Source organism: Pholis gunnellus (genome assembly GCF_910591455.1).
Source record: "Pholis gunnellus genome assembly, chromosome: 24".
NCBI lineage: Eukaryota > Metazoa > Chordata > Actinopteri > Perciformes > Pholidae > Pholis > Pholis gunnellus.
The window spans coordinates 714,516-735,669 of record NC_136551.1 but is presented as its reverse complement, the minus strand read 5'-3'; the positions used below and the strand labels follow the sequence as shown (position 1 = coordinate 735,669).

The following is a 21,154-nucleotide window of genomic DNA, read 5'->3' as shown; positions in this document are numbered from 1 at the left end:
TAGACGACGTAATTGTGCATCACAATATTTGATTTTATTGCGAAATGATCCCATTGAAAGACAAAAACTGATCCTAACCCAGGAGACAACCTGCTTCATGTGTTAAAGCTGCATTCTCTCTAGTGTCCACCAGGGGGCGACTCCTCTGGTTGTATAGAAGTCTATGAGAAAATGACTCTACTTCTCTCTTGATTTATTACCTCAGTAAACATTGTAAACATGAGTTTATGGTCTCAATCTCTAGTTTCAAGTCTTCTTCAATACAGCATGATGTTCATTTAGTACATGATGGTCCATTTAGAGTCAAACAGACCATAAAGCAGGGGATGCTTTAGGGGCGGGGCTACACAATGATTGACAGGTCTCTACCAGAGACGTATACGTTCATAATAATCCTTATTGAAACGTTCGGTAGGTCAGGAAACTCTGATCCTGTTCAATAACATCTGCATGAAGGACAACACAAACAGCGTTTGTTTAAAAAAATCAATGTCAATATTGTATTTCTTAAAAACGTACAAATGATATTTACATTCAAGCAGCGAAAACAAACTGGTACAACAATGTACAAAAGAAATAAATTCTCTCTCCTCATGCTCTGCGAGAGCTCAACGGATTCATGGGTTCATAATCAAGTCTCTGATGTCCGACGCTGAGATGTCACAGTTAATCTCAGCAGCAAAGCAGCAATCAAATAGTGGCTCACTGAGGACTGTAAAGTTCAGCACAGTGTAGAACAAGTCGGTGGTGACATTCCAAACACGCAGGTATCGGATCATTTACCTGCTTGCATTTACACATTTTAAATGTAATTTTGGCGGAGCCAGGCACTTAGTAAACCGATCTTACTGCAGACCTGTACAGCAACTGAAAGAAGTCTGTCATATTTACTACCGTATGCAAAAAAACAAGATATATGGCTTTCCAAAAAGACAGAAAATTGCCATTTTTAAATAATTAACAAACGAGACTGTACAAGAAAACAAGCGTCACAATAATTAATTGTAAGTCTGTGCGTCAGGAGTTTGTAAACCGTTTGCTACGACATCAAGTTGAGGAACTTGCTCTCTTCCACCAGAGCGGTCAGCAACGAGCTCATGTCCCCGATGGCCATGTTGCCCGTCCCTGCCGGCACCGGCGGCAACGTCACCGAGTTCCTGGGCGTCGTCAGGCGAGAGGAACTCCGGGACAAGCTCTGGAGCAGACCGGGACTCAGGGTCCCCGACACGAGGCTGGAGTGATCCCCGTCGTCCAGCATGCTGTCAAAGTCTATCTGCGCCTCCTCCAGCGCCACGTTACGGTCCACAGTCCTGGAGTTTTCAAAAGGAGGTACATCCACCACAAGAGAAACACGGTGGTCCAAGTTCCCGTTGGACTCAAATACTTGAATCTGCCCTGTGTAGTACAAGGCGTTGTCGTCAGAGAAAACTCCACTCAGGTGTCTTGTCTGCTGCATCCCTATTGGCCCTGAAAGGTTCCTGTTTAGAGATCTAGGTTCTGTTGGGGGCGTTGGCTGATTCCCCGTTTGCAAGGGATTCAGGTTGCAAGTCTGCTGATCAGAAATCATAATTGACCCGTCACAGTCTTCAATTTTAACTTGCACGGGCTGAAATCTAGCAAAGTGCACGTCCGCGGTCTCCATGTCAACTGGCTCCTGTTTGCAGGTGGTGCTTAACACGCTAGCGTTAGCATCGGTAGTATTGCTACACAGGGGATAAGTGGTGTTACCGTTCTTATCACAGGGACTGATGCTGTTGTTGAACCTGTACTGAGAGCCAAGTGCTTCGTTGAGATTTGACGACGGCTGGAACCTCTGCTGCCGGACGCAGTTTGCTCCTGGTTCGGTATCTGGCTGTTTGCACCTCTGCTGCGTTGTGTTGAGGGTTTTAATCGTCGGCTGGTTGGAGCTGAGGTTGTTGTGAAAAGATCCAAAGTTCTGGTTCTGCTGGAGGACAGCCAGGTTCCCTCGGACCTGGAGGTTGGAGTAGTGCTGGCCGGCGTCGTTCAACTGAGCTGGTAAGTTACTGTCCGATGGACCCATCGGCCGTTGATGCCCTGGACTCATGCTGGACGTGGCCACAACCTGATCGGGCAGATTCACGGCAGCCATCCTTCTCTGATAGTACGCCTGATGATGGAGGTCTTCCTGATTTGTCGACACTCTGTTGGTTGTGTCTCTGTCGTCAGGCAGGATCAGGTCTTCTTCAGGGATGTCACCCGTTATCATCCCCATGGAGATGTTCTCCGAAATGCTGGGTGGTCGCTGGATGTAAGGGTAGCGGTGGGGGCTCGCATCCGGTCTCAGGCAGCCTTGCAGTCGGCTATCTACCGCGGGAGGCGGATGGGGGTGCAAGGTCACTCCACCACTTAGCCTGCCCATGCTGTTGTAGCGCTGCATTTGTGGCTGGCTGGAATAATCAATGGCCGAAGGTCTCACAGGGTCACTTGCTCGGCGGGCGATGTTAGACGACGGGACCTCATGGGGCATCAGGCTCCGCGTGGTGTAGCTGCTGTACTGCCTGGAGGCGGAGGACTTCTGGTAGTCCCCACACAGTGCCGTGTGGGTCTTCAAACACATCCGGTCCATGTATGGAAGGGGCGTAGGTGGTGCACCTCCAGTGGCGGCGGCGTATTTGGCCTTGAGACGGTAGTGCTGTGCCGGGGTCAGGCTGAGAGGGCCGGGGAAGCCCCCTCCTCCGTACCCTCCCGTTCCTCCGCCGCACTGGCTGGTCTGACTGGAGCGCCGGGACATGTCGGCAGAGATGGGGTCGTAGGAGTCGGCGGAGCTGAGGTTGCTGGGGCGGTTGGCGCTGAACTGCGAGGCCTGGCTCGAGCGCCGACTAGAGTAGCAAGGGGAGATGCCTGAGGAGCGGCGGCTGAGGGTGTAAACTGAGCTCAGGGTGCTGGAGGTGCTGTCGCGGCGCGTTGAAAGAGTTTCCAGCAGAGTCGTTTTACCGGAGCTCAGATCACCAAAGCCGGAACCAGGGAAGGACACCGGACCACCACCCATACTCTCGAGGAGGGACCCTGTGAAGGAACAGATGAAAATGTTAGACCAGTGTCTCAGTGTCATCGGGGCCTTTTAGACTCCTGATCAGCTTTCAGACAACTTAGCAACTAGCTGGCGGACAAAATGGAACATCTAGCAGCTAAAGAATCGTCGGTGGAGACCAAAGCAGAGCTAAAAGTCGACCGCTGTCCCGCTTTCCAACTCACCGTTTGCCGGTATGGGTGGGAGCTTGGTGCCGAGGACCGGGGCCGTCGGGTTGCCGGCCCACCGACACGAGTCCCTCACCGTCTTCAGCCTCTCCTTCTTCAGATGCTCCAGGCGCCGGCTGATGCCGAACCGCTTTCGGAAGTGGAGACCCACCGCCGCGCCCCCGCCGGTGGATTCGTCCCACCCAGAGGACTCCGCGAAGGGCGGGTCGTCCAGGGCGCTGAGGTCCCCCAAGCTTCCCCCGCTGTGCGCCGCCATCTCTACTCCACTGTCATTGTTGGTGGCACTGCCAAGTGGTGATGGTTCGCTGCTACATGATGACTGACCGCCAGGGCTGGACTGATACATCTACGAGGAGGGTGTGGATGGAGGAAATGCAGAAAGATAAGGGTTCGTCCTACATATACAGTTTTCAGAACAGAAGTGGAGCAGTGAATCTTTTATCCTCCCCCAGCTTAATTGTAAATAACGAGTGTTTTTTGGGGGGGTGCACCACAGATTACAGGCTGTCTTAGTCTGTCTGTGAATTAGAAATAAGCAGGATGAAAGGCTGCCGGATCCCGAGCCAGAGCGCCAAGGCCAATCATCACTAGACGTGATCACGTTTCTCCTTTAGGTGAACTAGACGCTCTGCTTGTCACGCTGACTTGTTTAGGTTTACAGTAAAAAGCCGTTTTTTTATCATGTACTTAACATATTTCCTGCAGTCCTTAATAACACACCGGTGCAAATGGGAGTTAATTTGTTATATATTGTTGAACACTATGAATAAACCTCCCGTATCTCTCTCCTCGGGACAATGACGGTTACATGTTTCTCTCTTAGACTCTAATGTATTCACTGATAAAAGCTGTCTTGATCACGGCGTGATAGCCGGCTCCGTCTGCGCTGAGCGCCGCAACCAATTCCCAGTGTTTGAATATTAATCCTGGAGTGTCTTTTATCTCTGACAGGTGTTTGATAGGTCTCTACTGTAGGTTTAAACTGCCTGTGTGAAGGAAAAGGGACGCACACGGTGCCGTAGACTTCATGCACCGCGAGTGTTTTATAGGTATAATAACGAGATAAACCTCCGTTCAGGATGATTTAAAAATGTATTTTGTGTTGTTAAAGAAAAAATAAACATGTGAATACAGTTATAATCATATAAATATTCTTTAAAAAGGAATCTGGACAAACAAATTGGACCAAATCCTGCAGCAGCAGCTGATGATGAAATGAAGAAGTGGTTTCATGCATATGGAGGCATATTGATTTATTTATAAGGTCATGTATTTATTTGTTTCCGCCCTCCACACCTACAAGGACAGCTTGTTATACAATAGCTGACGCTCAGTAATTCATAAGTAAACATGATTTTTAGATTTTATTGTAAATTTACTGCTCGAATGTGTCGGCTTCATTATCTGATGTTGAATACAAGAAAGGAAATTGACTCCCACTAAAACCATCACTGTTCTGAGGACTTTATTCGCGTTGTTGTGTTTTGGAAGCTTCCAGATTCAAGTCCTTCCTTGTTTTGTTTCTTGGTCAGTATCTCCTTGAAATGGTTTATTTTGATGGAGTAAAATGGCAAAAAGATGGTGAAAAGATGTGATAATAAGCCACAGGTGAGCTCACCTTAACAAAGTCTGTCCGTTAGGAAAGTCAGAAAAAGGAGAGAAGTGAAGATCATCAAGCAGCAAGCAGAGTAAAAGTTAAGAGGAGTGTTAAGAGGACAGATGGACTACAAGTAGACACTCCATGAACAGATTACTGTTGGTACTCCATCTCACCACAGAGGTCTCCGTCTTGATGGATTTGACGTGCAGGTAGTCCTCCACGCCTCTGGGGGAGCTGTTGTCCGACATCTTGTCCTCCCTGTGGATCCGGTCTCGGTTCCCCGCCTCGTTCTCGCCGTTCTCCCTCGGCGCCGGCGGCCTCGGCGGCAGGTCGCCGCGCTGCTTCTTGGTGACGTGGGCCTCGGGGCCGTGGACCGTCTTCACGTGCTTCCTGAGGGAGCTGGGATCCGTGTAGCGCTTCGTACAACCGGGGATCTTACAGACGTAGGGTTTCTACGCAGACCAAGAAACGCACGGATAGGGGTTAAAGGTCGTGTCTGCTGTTTATTATGATCAATCATTAAGAGTCTGTGTGTGAGGTTTCAGTGAGTCAAAGGCACCTCGTTGGAGTGCGTCCGGTTCTGGTGCTTGGCTCGGTCCGATGCGTTGGAGAAGGCCTTGTTGCAGCCTTCGTGCTCGCAGACGTACGGTTTCTCTCCGGTGTGCGAGCGCAGATGAGTTTTGAGGTTCTCCAGACGGGAGTAGGCCTTCGAGCAGCCCTCAAACTGCAGAAGAAAATGTTTCACGTTAACTTATCGGGGTTTTAAACATCACAAAGAGACGCTTTTTGTTTTGACAATATTTTAGAATCATGTAGAGAACGCATCCTCACAAATTAACAGTTGAATTAATAAGCAAAAAACAAACTATTTGTAGACCAAATAATCAACTAATTAACTTGAAACTTTAAAACTTAACTTTAAAATGAACCTTTTCTTATTAAATCTCTAAACCCACATCATCAACAGATGATGTGGGTCATTTTGGTGGAGAACTCTTTCATCTGTAATCTAAAGAATCCCGTTAAACATCCGCCGCAGTAAAAATATTTCTAAGCTGTTTGAGCTTTTATTGACACAAACAAAGAGATCTTCTTTCCTGCCTTCCCAGGAGTGTAAGAGTGTGTTTACCGACAGTGTGTGTGTGTGTGTGTGTGTGTGTGTGTGTGTGTGTGTGCAGAAACATGTACGGTGTTTAGAGAGCGAGAGCGGTCGCCCTCCGGGGGCAGCCGAGGCCATCCGTTACCCACCGTGCACTTGTGTGGTTTCTCCCCCGTGTGTCGGCGCATGTGAACCACCAGCATGTACTGAGCTTTGAAGGGCTTCTGCTCCCGCGAACACTCCTCCCAGCGGCACACGAACTCCTTCTTCTCTCCGTGGATGTGGTCATTATTGATGTGCTGTGGGACGCACACACACACACACACACACACACACACACACACACACACACACACAGAAGTGAGAGGTTTTCTGCAGAGAGTTGTCCACTAAGAGGCTCTCATGTTGTTCTCTGCAGAAATCCATCTTATCCGGGTGAATCTCAAAGGGACGCTGCAGCAGAGAAGCCGTTACACTAATTAGGACGGCGTAGCTTCTTTTACACGAGTCGGGTTTTACAGTGAAATCCAAATATTCTCCACAATAAATAGAAATCTGATTCATCAGGAACGTTTTCTTTTCCGCCAGCGAAGTCCAAATATTTCAACTATTTTCTAAAGTTTATTTTTCTGACTACTTTGTAGTTTATAGGACTCTATTTTAAACAAAGATTATTAGATATTTAAAAACTAAACGATCTCCCTCTCATGGTGTCATTTCTGTCCTGAAGTCTCTACTTTCTAAAGGAACATTTTGGGAAATGTGCACTTTCTTTCTGAGACTCTGGACGTTTAGCTTAGCTTAGCATAAAGACTGGAAGCAGAGGGAAACTGTTAGCCGTGGTTGTGGTTAAATCACATCTTTAATTCAGAGACGAACAGAAAAAGGGGAGTCACATTCTGGGACTATTTCTTGTCGTATCAATCCGCCCAGCACTGAACTGCAGATGTAATCTGTGAGCACAGGTTTTGCTTTCTGCAGACGCTTAATGGCACCAAACCTGGCAACCGCTAAAACTTCCTACTCTGCATGTTGCATCGCTTTAAAGCACCAGAAGAAGAAGAGGAAGAGGAAGAAGAGGGCGCTGTTCCTCCAGAACAAACACATCTGTGAGATGTTTATCTTTACATCTCGAGATTCCAGAGGAAGTAAAGTTTATGTGAAACGTGGTTTTCATTTGAGAGCAAACAAACTGTAACGACGCTGACGGCCACGATCTCCACCACGCTCTCATTTGTTTACAGGAATCGGTTCAAAGCATCAGAATGATGAAACGGTCCGAGGTGTCCCCCTCACTAATCCCTCCCCCTCCTCCCTCTTTTCTCTCTGCTTCACTGGAAGTGAGGAATGCTTCAGACCCTTTTTAACCAAGACTCTGCTTGTTGTGAAGAGAAATCCCCCAAAAACCTCCAAACATCAAATATTAAACAGAGTTCAGAGGCTTTCTTATCAGACTTCAGTCTCCACCTTTTGGACAAAAGTTTGAGGAAGTAATCTTAACTCAACTTCCTAGAAACGGACAGAAAGGTTTATCTTTGAACGCACATTCAAAACATTTTTATTTTCTCATCAAAGATAAATAATTTTGTTTCTGATTTTCCTGGTGAGATTCAAGAAGAAGAGTTTACAACAAATAAACTTCCTCAAGCTCTGACACAGGTCCGGTTTTCTTAATGCAGAGTTACATTTCACTCCTGAACGATGTAAACCTGCTTAACACCACAACAGTTTCTCTTCTGATGAAACAATAGAAATCAAAATAGTGATCCATTAATCTTTTCTTATGCACGAAAATTTAATTTTTTTGTACGTGAGAAATACATTTAAGTCAACTACATTTTTTAAGTTAACTCAACTACATTTTTTAAGTTAAATCAACTACATTTTTTAAGTTAAGTCAACTACATGTTTCATGTGAAGTCAACTTACATTTTGCTAGTAAATTTAACTTACTTTTACTTGAAAAAATGAAGTTTCTTTATTTGAAAAAATTTATGTTGATTTTACTTGAAGCATTAATTTGATTTTACGTGTAAAATTAGGCTGACTTTATTTGGAAACAGCGTTGCTTGTTCTGCACAGGGTACATCATAAATCTTTATTCATAAAACTCAGAAGCTGCATCAAGAACTTCCGGTTGGATCATGTGTTGTCGTGTATTTTCTGCTACATCGTCGTGTTTGAGAACGTCTCCAGATCTCCAGGACGTCCCGCTGACGAGCGAGTGTGTATCTGTTTGGCGGACGAACACACACTCACGTGGACCAGCTGCTCCTGCGTGTCGTACTCTTTGCTGCAGCCGTCCCAGTGGCAGTTGGTCTCGTAGACGACCTCGGGCTCCTGCTTGCACTCGTCCCGGTCCACGTCGTCCTTCGGGTCCGGCAGGCTGCCGCGGTGGATCTGTGGAGAGCGCGGATCAAAAGGAACATGTGGAACCGTTTACACATGTTTCACCTGACGTGAACATTAAATTACAGACTGAAGTCCGTCATGCTTCACTGCAGTTAAACATTTGTTTGACAACCTGGGACTTTGTGTTTAAGACTCCTGGTTCTCTTTGTAATTAAGAACCCCGACGATCCCACAACGTGATCTTTGTGTTTCTGGATCAGAGAGATCACACTCAACGTCACGAAAAAGACAGATCGGCTTTAAAAAGTCTAGAAATACAAAAAAATTGACTCAAATGTCCAAACGTTCCGAGTTGTCCTGACATCCCAAAATGTCCTCACTTTCTTAAAAATTCCCCTTTTTATTTAATATGAAAGAAACGTCCTCGCGCTCACAGAGACGGTTGTATTTAAACATGTTTGCATGTGTGAGACACAAACTGACACACAGCCGGCTTCCTGTACGCCTCCACACACACACACACACACACACACACACACACACACACACACACACACACACACACACACACACACACACACACACACACACACACCCCTACAACGTGCTGACTGCAGCATGTTTGTCTCGGCCCCACGCTCGCTATCTTCATCAATTCTGGTGGCCCCAAGACGCCGGCGCGCTCCGCCGTCCCCATGCATCACGCCCGGACCTGCCTCGCTATCGGAGGGGCGCCGCAAATTTGTCAAAAGAAAGAAAAAGGCTCCTCAGACGAAGCCCGGCCGATATTTCATGAAAATGAAGTGCTCTGGCACAGTTTACAGAAAGCAGGAGAGAGAGAGGGGGGGGGGAGCTGTTATCACCGCGACGGTGCTGTCTCCCAGACGTCTGTTTACGGGACGGTCAACGGGGGGTCACCGCGGGGCACCTGGGGGTCACCACGGTGCACCCGGGGGTCACCACGGTACTTTCTTACCAAATGTCTTAAACTGTCCTCTCTTGAGACGATGTTTCCACTTTTTAGAATGACTTGTTTCAAAATGTCCTCACGTCCCCGTGACTTTAGAAACACCTGTAAAAGCACCTTCTAAAAGCACCTGAGGTCTGAAGTCTCTCACCGGACTCCTTTAACAGACCAGAACTAAACGCAGAGGGAAGTTTTTATCTCCGTACCGGTGAACAAGGGGACATCGGCCTCAGGCCCTCGGCCTCCATCTTCACCTTGGACCTCTTGGTGACGGAGGGGTCGACGGTGCTGCTGACCAACGAGTCTCCGGCGTGGTTCTGAGAGGAAGAGTCACCGATGATCACACGGTAACCAATGAAAAGAGTCACAGCTGAAGATCCTTTCTAGTGGGAAATACCTGCAGGTCTCCTTCAGAAAAACTCAGCGGAATTACTGTTTTTATTTTTATTGTTTTCATTTATATTTTTATTAATATATATTTATGTATTTTTATAATTTATTTATTTATAATTTAACTTAATTTATATAATTTATTTATGTAATTTAATATATTTTATTAGATTTCTTCTCATTATTTTTTACTTTTTATTTATTTCATGTATTTTTTAAATCCCAGTATAAATCAAAGGTTAGATTTAGAGAAGCGTTGATGAATATAATATTAATATAATAAAGTGTTTGTTTACTTTTGACTGCAGGTCGCCGTTGAGGACCGAGGACGACACCGATAGGCCGAGACCCGGCTGGCGGCCGCAGAAAGTGGGCGGAGCCTGGATGAGAGGCGGAGTGTGTCCGAAGGCGCTGAGGCCGCGCTGCTGCGAGAGAAGCTGCTGGTACGCCATCGGGTTCAGGGGGTGAGGGAAGGGGAAGGACGGGCTGCAAGGAGACGAGGAGACGAGGAGGCATTAAAGTCAAGTCACCTGCATGGGCAAGGTACGTAAGGAAGGAGGGAAGGAAGGGAGACAGTAGGAGGTATGGAAGAAAGGAAGAGGAAAGGAAATAAGTAGTAAGGAAATTAGATGGTAAGGAATTAAATTAGGAGGTATGAAAGGGAATGAGGAGATGAAGAAGAGATGATGAAAAGAAGAGAAGTAGGAGATTTGGAGGAAAGGAAGAGGCTAGGGAGGGAAATTAGGCTGTAGGAAAGGAAATAAGGAAGTAGGGAAGGTAAAGAAAGTCGGAGATATGGAAGAGGAAAGGAAGGTAGTTAGGATGTAGGGGGGAAACGAGGAAACCTAAAGAGGAGGGAAAAGGGAAGGAGAGAAGGAAAGGAATGGAGGAGAGAGAGAAGGAAAGGAAAACACAAGGAGCTAGCAAAGGACAGAGGGAGGAAAGGAAGCAGGAGGAGGCTGTGAAGTCTCCTCAGGCGAGCTACCTGAGCCCCCCCACCGACAGGTGACCGTAGGAGCCGCCGGCGGCCGAGCCGCAGCGCGAGCTGTTGATGTAGGCGACCAGCGAGCTGGGCGACGTCCGGATCATCGTCTGCAGGTCGATGCTGGCGTCCGACAGCGGAGACACGGACAGAGAGCGCTTCCTGTTGAGCCGGGGGGGCAGTCTGGGGCCGGAGAACCGGGACACTGAGGGGACGGGACACACACACACACAGGTGAGTGGACCACCAGGATCAGTCCGCCGCTGAAAGTAGTCCCAAATAAAGGGACTACTTCCTGTCTGGTGCGACTCTAAACACTCTTCATCCATCATCATGAAAACAATAATAATATAATAATAATAATATAATAATAATAATATAATAATAATAATATAATAATAATAATATAATAATAATAATAATATTATAATAATATAATAATAATAATAATAATATAATAATAATAATAATAATAATATAATAATAATAATATAATAATATAGTAAAATAATAATATAATAATAATAATAATAATAATAATAATTATTGTAATAGTAATAATATATATAATAATATAATAAAATAAATACAAATATATCAAATATTATTATATTTAATTGTTATAATTAGTGTATTTAAAAACCAATAAAAACAGAAACTTTGGGAACAAAGCATGAGTTGTGGGCTTTTACATTTTTTAAAGAATTTCAACATTTAAAATGGAAAAAATAAGAAATATTACAATAAAAAAATAGACATTAAAGACACAAAAGGTATTTTGAGAGAATCATAAAGTGTTGTCATAAAAGAAAAGTTAAACTTTCTTTAAATAAAGGAAGTTTTCTCTGATTATTATTATTGCAAAACATACAATAAATCTCCCAAAAACTACATTATAGTCGTTTCTTTAGGAGGAAGGCAGCAAATGCAATAAAAATGACTCGATACAGTAAAAACCAGCATCCTCCCTCCAGCCTCTGGTCCACGTGGGTCCACGTGGGTCCACGTGTGGTGACCTCCATTCAGCCTCAGACGTTAACGAATCTCTTCAGCTGAGATAAACATCACCGGCTTTGTGCCTCACGGTGTTTAATGAGAGCAATTTACAGAGAATTGATCCTCAGCTGAGGAGACGCAGAGCGATCGATGAGTGAACGTGGATCAGAGGACTTCCTGTCCACAGACTGCTGCTCATGCTTTCATGAAGACGTTATTATCAAGTAGTTCTGATGTGTTTGCGGGGGGGGGGGGGGGGGGGGCAACTCGTGTTCCTAAACGCTCCGTCCCGGGACGTTCCCGCTCTTCCCCCGGTGTCATGGGACGCTAATTTGGAGATTTAAGCAGCTAAAGTTGAGACGAAGCTCCGGCTGACGGTGACGGTGGCGTTAGAGGGGGGGTGATGGGGGGGGGGTAGAGGATCAGGTGTGTGTTTCCTGTAGCAGCCGTATTCATCTCTGTTACCTCCTCTCACCTCTGGGGAGATGTGTTTATTAATGTGCCACTTCCTCTGATAAATGGACCAATGGAGAAGCTCCGCTGCACTCGCTCGCCGCCCCTCCTCTTCCTCCTCCTCCTCCTTTGTGATTTATATCCTATCGTGTGTGTGTGTGTGTGTGTGTGTGTGTGTGTGTGTGTGTGTGTGCGCTGCAGCCCCCGAGGCTCTCGGTGCCACTGTGGTCCGTCTGTAACCGGACTGTTAGAAACCAGAAGGTTGCCGGTTCAAACGATGCCACAGCTGCTGGGAAACACTGAAGAAGAAGAAGAAGAAGAAGAGCAGCTCCGTCCTGCAGAGCAAAGCTCTTAAAGGACCATGACTGTGTGTGTGTGTGTGTGTGTGTGTGTGTGTCGTACATGTAGTCAGGAACAACGTGCATGACGGACGTTTACTTTATCTCTGAGCTGATGTCTTTCCTGCAAATAAAAGTTCGATAATTCAAAGCACTTTCTTGCAGCTGTGTGTTGTTGTTGAGGTGACTTAACTCACTCTGATAGAAAGTAAAAGGTTCTCTGTGAAGTTGTTCTGTTGGTGAGTCGGGTTGTACTTCCTGTCCTCTGGGTGAGCAGAGGAGTCAAATGTTCTTGGCAGATGAAGTGATGTTTCTTCTCACAGCTTCGCTGAATAACTTAACAATGACATTCCTGCAGAGCCGGAGCCAAAGCGTGCTTCCCGTTAGCGTTGGCCTCGGCGCCTGCACAGCGTCCGGAGAGTCCCGACAGCTTCGCTGAGACGGTTTGTTGGCTCCTTCTCGGCCCCGAGCTGCAGGGAGGAGTCGAGCCCGTGAGCCGGCTGCTGTCCCGTCTCTGGACTACAAAGGAGGCTTTTTAACCTCCTCGTTCCAGGCTGAGACCTCTTGGATCTGTTCTCACAGAGGCCGACACGTCGAAACATTGGATTCAAATCTTTGTGTTTCTTAAAGCAGAAGGCCGATCTCAGCCCTGGACAGGAAGTGTCCCGTCACTGGATGACGTTCCTCTCTCTGGTGTTCATCAGCAGGAGTTCCCCTCGGACGTGGCTTCCCTTCTTAAGGGCGCCGGATCAAAGTCGCTATTTGTTGGAACACGAAGCTCGGCGTCGGCGTCACCAGAAGTCCTGAGCGTCGATGTGAAGGCGCCGGCTCGGGGTCGGCCGTTTGAAGATGTTTGACATGAAAAATGTATGCAGGCTCCTTCTCCTCCTGTGATCTCTGTTTCATCATCTCTTCACCTGAGGTTGATGCTTAATCAGTGTGAAGGCAGCTCGTCGTCCTCTGCAGAGAACGTTTCTCTTTCTCGCACCGTTCCGACAAACTACAGCAAATAAAAGTGACTGAAACACAGCAAAGCTCTCCTCGTCAGCGCAGCGATGAAGCTGTAACCACGAGTGGAGTAATTACAGAACATTACCACAGTAAATATCTTTAATGAGCAATTAAAAAGATCATCATGGACGTTCTGTGATGTTTATAGATTAATCAAAGCTCAACAACAATGAAAGCAATGGAGGAGAACTAAGAGAGACCACAGACGTCCCGGTTTGTTCCCGGAGTCACTCACCGTCGACGGGGGTGATGTAGTCGGACAGGTGGGCCCCGGCGGCGGCCCCGGCCCCCTGCATGAACAGCTCGCTGTAGGGGCTCCGGTGGCTGGCCATCAGGTGGTAATACTCGGCCGGGCTCGCCCCGGGAGGAGGAGGAGGAGGAGGATGGAGGCCGAAGAGGCCGCGCTCTTTCAGATGCTCGTGGGCCACTGAGGGGGGAGAGGAAGAGGAGGGGGAGTGAGCGAGGGAAAGGATGCAGGGAAGGAGTTAACAGCTGAAAGGGAGAGGGGTGAGGGGGGGGGGGTCACGGATGTGCAGCGGCCCGTGGAGGTGATCCCTCCCCTCCCCCTCCTCAGGGCCTCTGGTTCCTCCTTCAGAGGAAAACAGCATCGCTGTTCGCTTCAACGCTGCTCTTGTTCTGCACAACTACTGTGAAGTTCACACAGAAACTGTAAAGGAACAAAAGCCTCGATGGTCCCCAGTATGAAAGTATTCCTGACATATATACACACACATATATATATTAATTATATATATTGTATATTGTTGTAGCCTGAGAATCACCCCCCCCCCCCTTTCCTCTGGAGACGCCGGCCCCCCCCTCGTTCTAGCTCAGGCCCTCGCCCCCTAAGTGATCTTTCAGACCTCGTTAAGGGTCCCGGCCTGAAACAGAGCAGACGTTTGCTGAAGGAGCCGCGTCCTTACGGGATCACATTCCACCTTTAAACAACTGGAGGAAGATGAAGGCCAGAGGCTTCCTCTTCATCAGAGGTCACCTGGAACATAAAAGTCTCTTTGCATTCCCTCCGCCCGTTCTATCACGGCCACATCTCTTACTTAACTGTAAGAGCGTTGCCACATTACCGCCGACAGACTGTAAAAGAAGATTTATTCAGCAATCTGTTATTGTAATCCAGGAGGAAAGAGCCGTCATCACCGCCGCTAACTTACGGCAAGAAGAGACTACAGCCGTGAAAAACATGTGAGAAGTGCACATTTGACATTTGTTTTAAATGTTTTCTCAGATGAAATAATCTGTCATTTCAACTGAACCGACACGGAGACGTTCACGGTGCGCTCTGGGTCAGAAATGATCGGCGTGAGAAGAACTCACGGTCGGCCGGGCTGAGTCCTCTGGCCGCTGAGATCATGGACAGGGTGGGGCTGCCGTGCACCGAGCGCAGGTAGTGCTCCATGTGGGGGTTGACGTACGGGTGAGGCGGGCTGAAGGGGGAGTCGCCCGTCGACACGGCGGCGGGCGAGAGGCGGATCAGGGAGATGTCGGAGATCACGGGGCCGCCGGCCAAACCTGCAGGCCTGAAAAAAGAGACAGACGTTTAGTTTCAGGTGTGCATTTGTTGGAGACAATGGAGCCCTGAAGACATGCAAGAGGCCCTCCAGCTCTCCTACATGTGATACACAGCGTTTACAGTTGTTGAGCCTCTTTCTGTAGTCCGTTAGACTCTCTTGTGTCTCTGTGTAGTAGTTTAGTGTCTCTTTGTGGTAGTTTAGTGTCTCTTTGTGGTAGTTTAGTGTGTCTTTGTAGTAGTTTAGTGTCTCTTTGTGGTAGTTTAGTGTCTCTGTGGTAGTTTAGTGTCTCTTTGTGGTAGTTTAGTGTCTCTTTGTAGTAGTTTAGTGTCTCTATGTAGTAGTTTAGTGTCTCTTTGTAGTAGTTTAGTGTCTCTCTGTAGTAGTTTAGTGTCTCTGTAGTAGTTTAGTGTCTCTTTGTAGTAGTTTAGTGTCTCTTTGTGGTAGTTTAGTGTCTCTGTGGTAGTTTAGTGTCTCTTTGTGGTAGTTTAGTGTCTCTTTGTAGTAGTTTAGTGTCTCTCTGTAGTAGTTTAGTGTCTCTTTGTGGTAGTTTAGTGTCTCTTTGTAGTGGTTTAGTGTCTCTTTGTAGTAGTTTAGTGTCTCTTTGTAGTGGTTTAGTGTCTCTTTGTGGTAGTTTAGTGTCTCTCTGTGGTAGTTTAGTGTCTCTCTGTGGTAGTTTAGTGTCTCTGTAGTAGTTTAGTGTCTCTGTAGTAGTTTAGTGTCTCTTTGTAGTAGTTTAGTGTCTCTTTGTAGTAGTTTAGTGTCTCTGTAGTAGTTTAGTGTCTCTTTGTAGTAGTTTAGTGTCTCTTTGTAGTAGTTTAGTGTCTCTTTGTAGTAGTTTAGTGTCTCTTTGTAGTAGTTTAGTGTCTCTTTGTAGTGGTTTAGTGTCTCTTTGTGGTAGTTTAGTGTCTCTCTGTGGTAGTTTAGTGTCTCTCTGTGGTAGTTTAGTGTCTCTTTGTAGTGGTTTTGAGCCTCTTTGTGTCTCTTTGCTCATCGATGTGTTTTATTGGCGCTCTGATACACTGAAAACCTGCAGACTTTAAATGCTGCTCCATCAGCATGAAGCACGCTTTGACCACCTGAAGCTGCCTCACATGCCTGAGTGATCCACCTGTAAACCTGATCCTGGTGCCCCCCCCCCCCCTTCGTTGAGAGTGAGATCACGCCTAACGCTCCTCAGAGGAAGGGGTGAGATCGGGGTCAGAGACGCGAGTAGACGAGGAAGCAGCCACAGCTGCAGGTGACGCTTCCCCCCTCGGGGCGTCGGTCGGTGTCGCTTATCTGTGAGCTCACAATAATCCCTCGTTATCGTTGTGAGTTTTTGGAAGATGAGTGTGATGGAGAAACGTTAGCTGACACCTTTTGTCTGTCTGCCTTCTGGTAAAGTGATCTTTCATGAAGTTGACTTTCTCCTGAGGTTTAACAGTATTCTAATACATCTATAAAATAAAACAGTCTCTCTAAACCAACAGGTCGTAAATCTGAGTGTTTTCCACATGATTTCTAACTACTTCATTAAAAATACCCATCCCCCATCATCATCCACCCAACAAAGACTTCACCGCCTCGCAGACACATTGCTGGATTGCATCACAAGTGAAGCAATGTGTTTCTTTTTCTCTCCGATTGTTAAAAAAACATAATCAGCCCCGAAGTCCGAGTGAAATATGAATGCTCTCATCATGTAAGAGCCAGCAGGTGAATCCAGCATCGCAGGCTTTGTTTGCTGAGATAACAAGCTCCTCCAACAATCGCAGCCTGAGCGGTATAAATATGTCTCTGCGCCATAAAGGAGAGGCTGAATAAGAGCTGATCGTTGTGAATAAGTCATGTAATATTCAGATATTCAGAGAGCGTCTGGCTGCGTGCGGGTGAGTTTTACGGGCGTCTGGTTGAACACAATGCTCGGCCTTTGGAGCGTATCTTGGTCCGGCGCCGGGCAGCAGAGACCAGACAGACAGAGGGAGGGTGGGGGGTTCATTTCCGTCTCTCCAAGAGTCAAAGCTTCACGTGTTAAAGCTGCATTCTCTCTAATGTCCACCGGGGGGCGACTCCTCTGGTTGTATAGAAGTCTATGAGAAAATGTCCACAGATACCCAACGTTAAAGGTGCCTCTTCTACCTCCTAGTTGTGTTTTAACGGCACATTTCCCGTCCAGTTCAGTCTGGAGACCAGCTGATTAACACACACTCCCCTCTATATGTAAACGTATTGTTGCTTCAGTGGAACCAGGTGTAGCTGACGTGTCTCCAACACTTTCATTTAAAAGCTCTCACACCTCCTGGCAGACATGACCTTATTCTCCTGTTAGTTTGAACATTTAACATAGTTTAACATTGAAGAGGTGTGTGACTTGTTAAAACACACCGTCAGTGTAGTGTTGGTTGTCATCAGTTCAGTTATTAAAAGTGTTACGTAATAATTGTTTCCTAGACTTCCTGGAATTCAGTTACTCATGTAATCCAGTCAGGAAGCACCACGACCTGAATTAAATAAACAGCAATTGTGTTCTGGTGTTTGACACTGAAACCTGAAACCATTATGTTCTACTGGGGCACTTACTGGTCTGACTGGCAGCAGGAGTCTTTATGTAGAATGCAATTTAAATGTTTTTCTAAAAAAAAAAACCTCTTTCAACGGCTTATTTTATCAGAACAAAAATCAAAAACACAGATTCAGTTTCTAAAGATTTAAAACAATAGAAAAGCTTCAAATAATCACATTAGAGAAGCTTTAAAATGTTGCATATGAAGAGATGAATCTGTTAAAAAGATGAATCGTTCAGTAAAAGTTGTATGTGTGCAGGTCATTCCTCTGCATGCATCGGAAGTGTGTTTCTCTCTGTTTCTACCTGCTGTGTGTGTGTGTGTGTGTGTGTGTGTTGGTGACACCAGAGATGAATTACAGTGTGACAGTGAGTTTCGTCTCCGGTGTCGGGCTCAGGGAGCTCTCTGATTTAGATAAATCACGCCGTCCAGCGAGCGGCTGAATAAACTCCCTCTGTAGGTTTATGAGTCTGCTGCTGCTGCGTGAAGCGGACGCCTCAAACTTAACAGGCAACCCCCCCCCCCCCCCCCCCCCGTATGTATGACCTACATACAAACAAACACATCACAGTGCCGCAAATCATGGCCTCCTTAAAAAGTCATTTCATCATCTCGTCCTGCACTTCGTTCCGTCCTCAAAGCCGGACGGAGATATTTCGCTTTGTTAAAATATGGAACCATGAAATACAAATGAATGTATGAGGAGCAGAGAGTTTGTGAGGCTTCAGGTCTGATGTGGATCAACTGATCTGTGGAGGTTTAATTCAGTGTTTTGCTACTAAAGTCGACTTGAGCAACTAAACGAGTTAGGTTTACACAACTAAACAAGTTAGATTTACACAACTAAAAGAGTTAGATTTACACAACTAAACGAGTTAGGTTTACCCAACTAAACTAGTTAGGTTTACACAACTAAACGAGTTAGGTTTACACAACTAAACAAGTTAGATTTACACAACTAAAAGAGTTAGATTTACACAACTAAACGAGTTAGGTTTACCCAACTAAACTAGTTAGGTTTACACAACTAAACTAGTTAGGTTTACACAACTAAACTAGTTAGGTTTACACAACTAAACTAGTTAGGTTTACACAACTAAACTAGTTAGGTTTACACAACTAAACGAGTTAGATTTACACAACTAAACGAGTTAGGTTTACACAACTAAACTAGTTAGGTTTACACAACTAAACTAGTTAGGTTTACACAACTAAACAAGTTAGATTTACACAACTAAACGAGTTAGGTTTACACAACTAAACTAGTTAGGTTTACACAACTAAACTACTTAGTTTTTAGAAAAGACCGTCAACTACTTAGTTAGGTTTAGGAAAAGTTGGTGGTTTGGGTTATAGTAGCTAGAGAAGTGTCGTTACTGAAGTACGGAAGTTAATTGACAAATAAATCAACATTGGTCTTCTTGTTTTATGTGCAGAACGAACGGCGGTCTCGTGGATTAAATATCTGCTTGTTGGTCTCATCCCGTCCTGTGTTGTTCAAGAGTACGTGGATAACATACAACATAATTTTGTGGGATATCTGTGAGTTTTGGTGCATTATATTCCGTAGGTATAGCTACGGAGAGCAGCCTGGTTTAATTAAACTACAGCAAAGCTGCAGTATTGTGTCCATTAGCAGGTCTTTGCACCGTGCAGCCGGTTGTAAAGGTGTTGAAAGTGAAGCTGTGGCTCAGGCGGCGTTAACAGGAGATGCTTTTAGAGCTGCAGGCTGGTAAAGTTTTACATCTCACATGTTGCAGCCCAGCTCAGTGCCCCCCCCCCCCCCCCCCCCCCCCCCCCCCCCCGAGCCTCTCTGTCATTGGCTGGCGAGGGAAGAAACCGGAGAAGAAAAAAAGAAGCCAGCTTTTTTATGACAGGCTTGACAAAATAAGCAGCCCTCTCATTACGGGATATGCAAACAATGATGAAGAGGACGGCGGCGGGATGTCATGTTAGACAATCAAGGAGGGGACCTCTGACACGCTGCCACGAGCCCGTAATAAAGTGCCGCGCCGGGCGACAAATGACACCGCACTTAATTTGCTGCGCAATGTTCCTGTAATTAGGTGAATTTGGCACAGGCAAGGGGGAGCGACAGCTAGATCAAGGTCTTGATGAATTAGGGGTCCACTGTCAAGATCAAATCACATTAATCAAGGTGGCCGAGCGCGCGGACAGCCTCCCCCCCCCCCCCTCCCCCGACTCCCCCGCCTCCTCCCAGCCGCCGTGATGAATAGCCCTGCTTCCGCCAGGCGCGAAGTATGCATCACCATCAAATCTGTGAATCTAAATGTAAGAGGACTATTTGGAGAATTCTATTGACTTTTTTTTTTTTTGGTCCCGGCGCCAGTTTATTTCTTTTTTTTCTTCTCTCGTGATAAAGTAACTTTAAAGTCCTGCGGGAGTTTTTACATTGTGGAGGAAGATGTTTGCATTGGTTTAGACCCAGAAACAAACATTTAAATTCCTGATGATACAAGTTACTTTGCAGAATAAGATTTCATAAAATATGACGCATCGTTTAAACTTTGGCTCCAGATCTTTGAAAATAGTTTCCCCAACAGACACGCTCTTAGAAAGACCTAAAGAGTTTATCTCCTCGACTTCTGAATTTAACGATTTCATATCAAACTGACGCTGAACATGCACGTTGTCTTGAGTTCTCGCCCTCATTTGACACCGAAACGCACCGTAAACCTGCAACAAAATCTTATATTTGCAAAAACAATTTGTCTGAGCACAAAATAAAAACGCAGAATGCACAATTTCTTTTTTAAGATCCTCTCCTGAAACACAACAACATCTAGAAGGTGATGTCTCAGCTTCCAGATACAAACAGCAGAAGTGTAAAGCAGTGTTTAGCCGTGTGTGTGTGTGTGTGTGTGTGTGTGTGTGTGTGTGTGTGTGTGTGTGTGTGTGTGTGTGTGTGTGTGTGTGTGTGTGTGTGTGTGTGTGTGTGTGTGTGTGTGTTGAGGATCCCTGAGGACTATAAATGGGCTGTGTTTCTGCGGTGGGACTCGCCACCAGCGCGGTGCAGCCTGCTCCGTGACCTCTCTACTCGGGGAGTTTAATTACGGCGCTGGCTCGGGGGCAGAGCGGCCTGCACCACACAGATTAGCTCCACAACAAGCCATTAATGAATATAAAGAGGTGGCGGTCGGGTGTATTATGTCATCGGTGATGGATCCGGCCCTGCCGATCGCCGCTAATGGAGCGAGCTGCAGGTTGATACGAGGCGACTGGCAGAGATTTATGTGTCTTTATTATCCAGGAGGAGAGGTGGAAGGTAGCCGAGCACGTCTGATCTGCAGATACTTCTGCTTTACTTTATGCTTCTTTACTCTCGGCTGATGAACTTCTGCAGGATCAGACTTCATCAGTCGGTGTTTATACGACGCGTTCGTGCAGATCGTATCAGTCGGACCCGTCTCACCATCAAACCATCGAGTGTTTGATTCCTGTGTGAACGCGTTCTGTGAGTCCACATTTCTCCAGACTTTGCCTGAGTGAATTACCCACAATTCATAGCGTTGTGACGTTAAACACATGTTACCAGTGACAAAAAGAAAAAAGGTAAACGCACGAAGAGAGTAAAAAATATGAAATAAATAACCTTTCTAAGCCTCGAACACTTATTTAATAAAATAATTAAATTTATTTATCTTTTTATTTAAA

At 46.1% G+C, this 21,154-nt stretch overlaps 1 protein-coding gene across 1 annotated transcript in view; it reads right to left on the bottom strand.

Moving 5' to 3' along the window:
* Positions 1-1,039: 1,039 nt before the first annotated feature.
* The window catches only part of LOC306715354 (zinc finger protein GLI2-like), a gene marked incomplete at both ends in the record, with an annotated part of 37,178 nt that continues 17,063 nt past the window's right edge, over positions 1,040-21,154 (bottom strand). The window contains 11 exons of the mRNA XM_079185687.1: positions 1,040-3,027; positions 3,217-3,565; positions 4,993-5,271; positions 5,379-5,543; positions 6,068-6,217; positions 8,178-8,318; positions 9,444-9,554; positions 9,924-10,113; positions 10,613-10,814; positions 13,643-13,834; positions 14,740-14,942. Of these exons, the coding sequence (XP_079041813.1) occupies positions 1,040-3,027; positions 3,217-3,565; positions 4,993-5,271; positions 5,379-5,543; positions 6,068-6,217; positions 8,178-8,318; positions 9,444-9,554; positions 9,924-10,113; positions 10,613-10,814; positions 13,643-13,834; positions 14,740-14,942 (3,970 nt within the window). The remainder of the gene's footprint in view (positions 3,028-3,216; positions 3,566-4,992; positions 5,272-5,378; positions 5,544-6,067; positions 6,218-8,177; positions 8,319-9,443; positions 9,555-9,923; positions 10,114-10,612; positions 10,815-13,642; positions 13,835-14,739; positions 14,943-21,154) is intronic.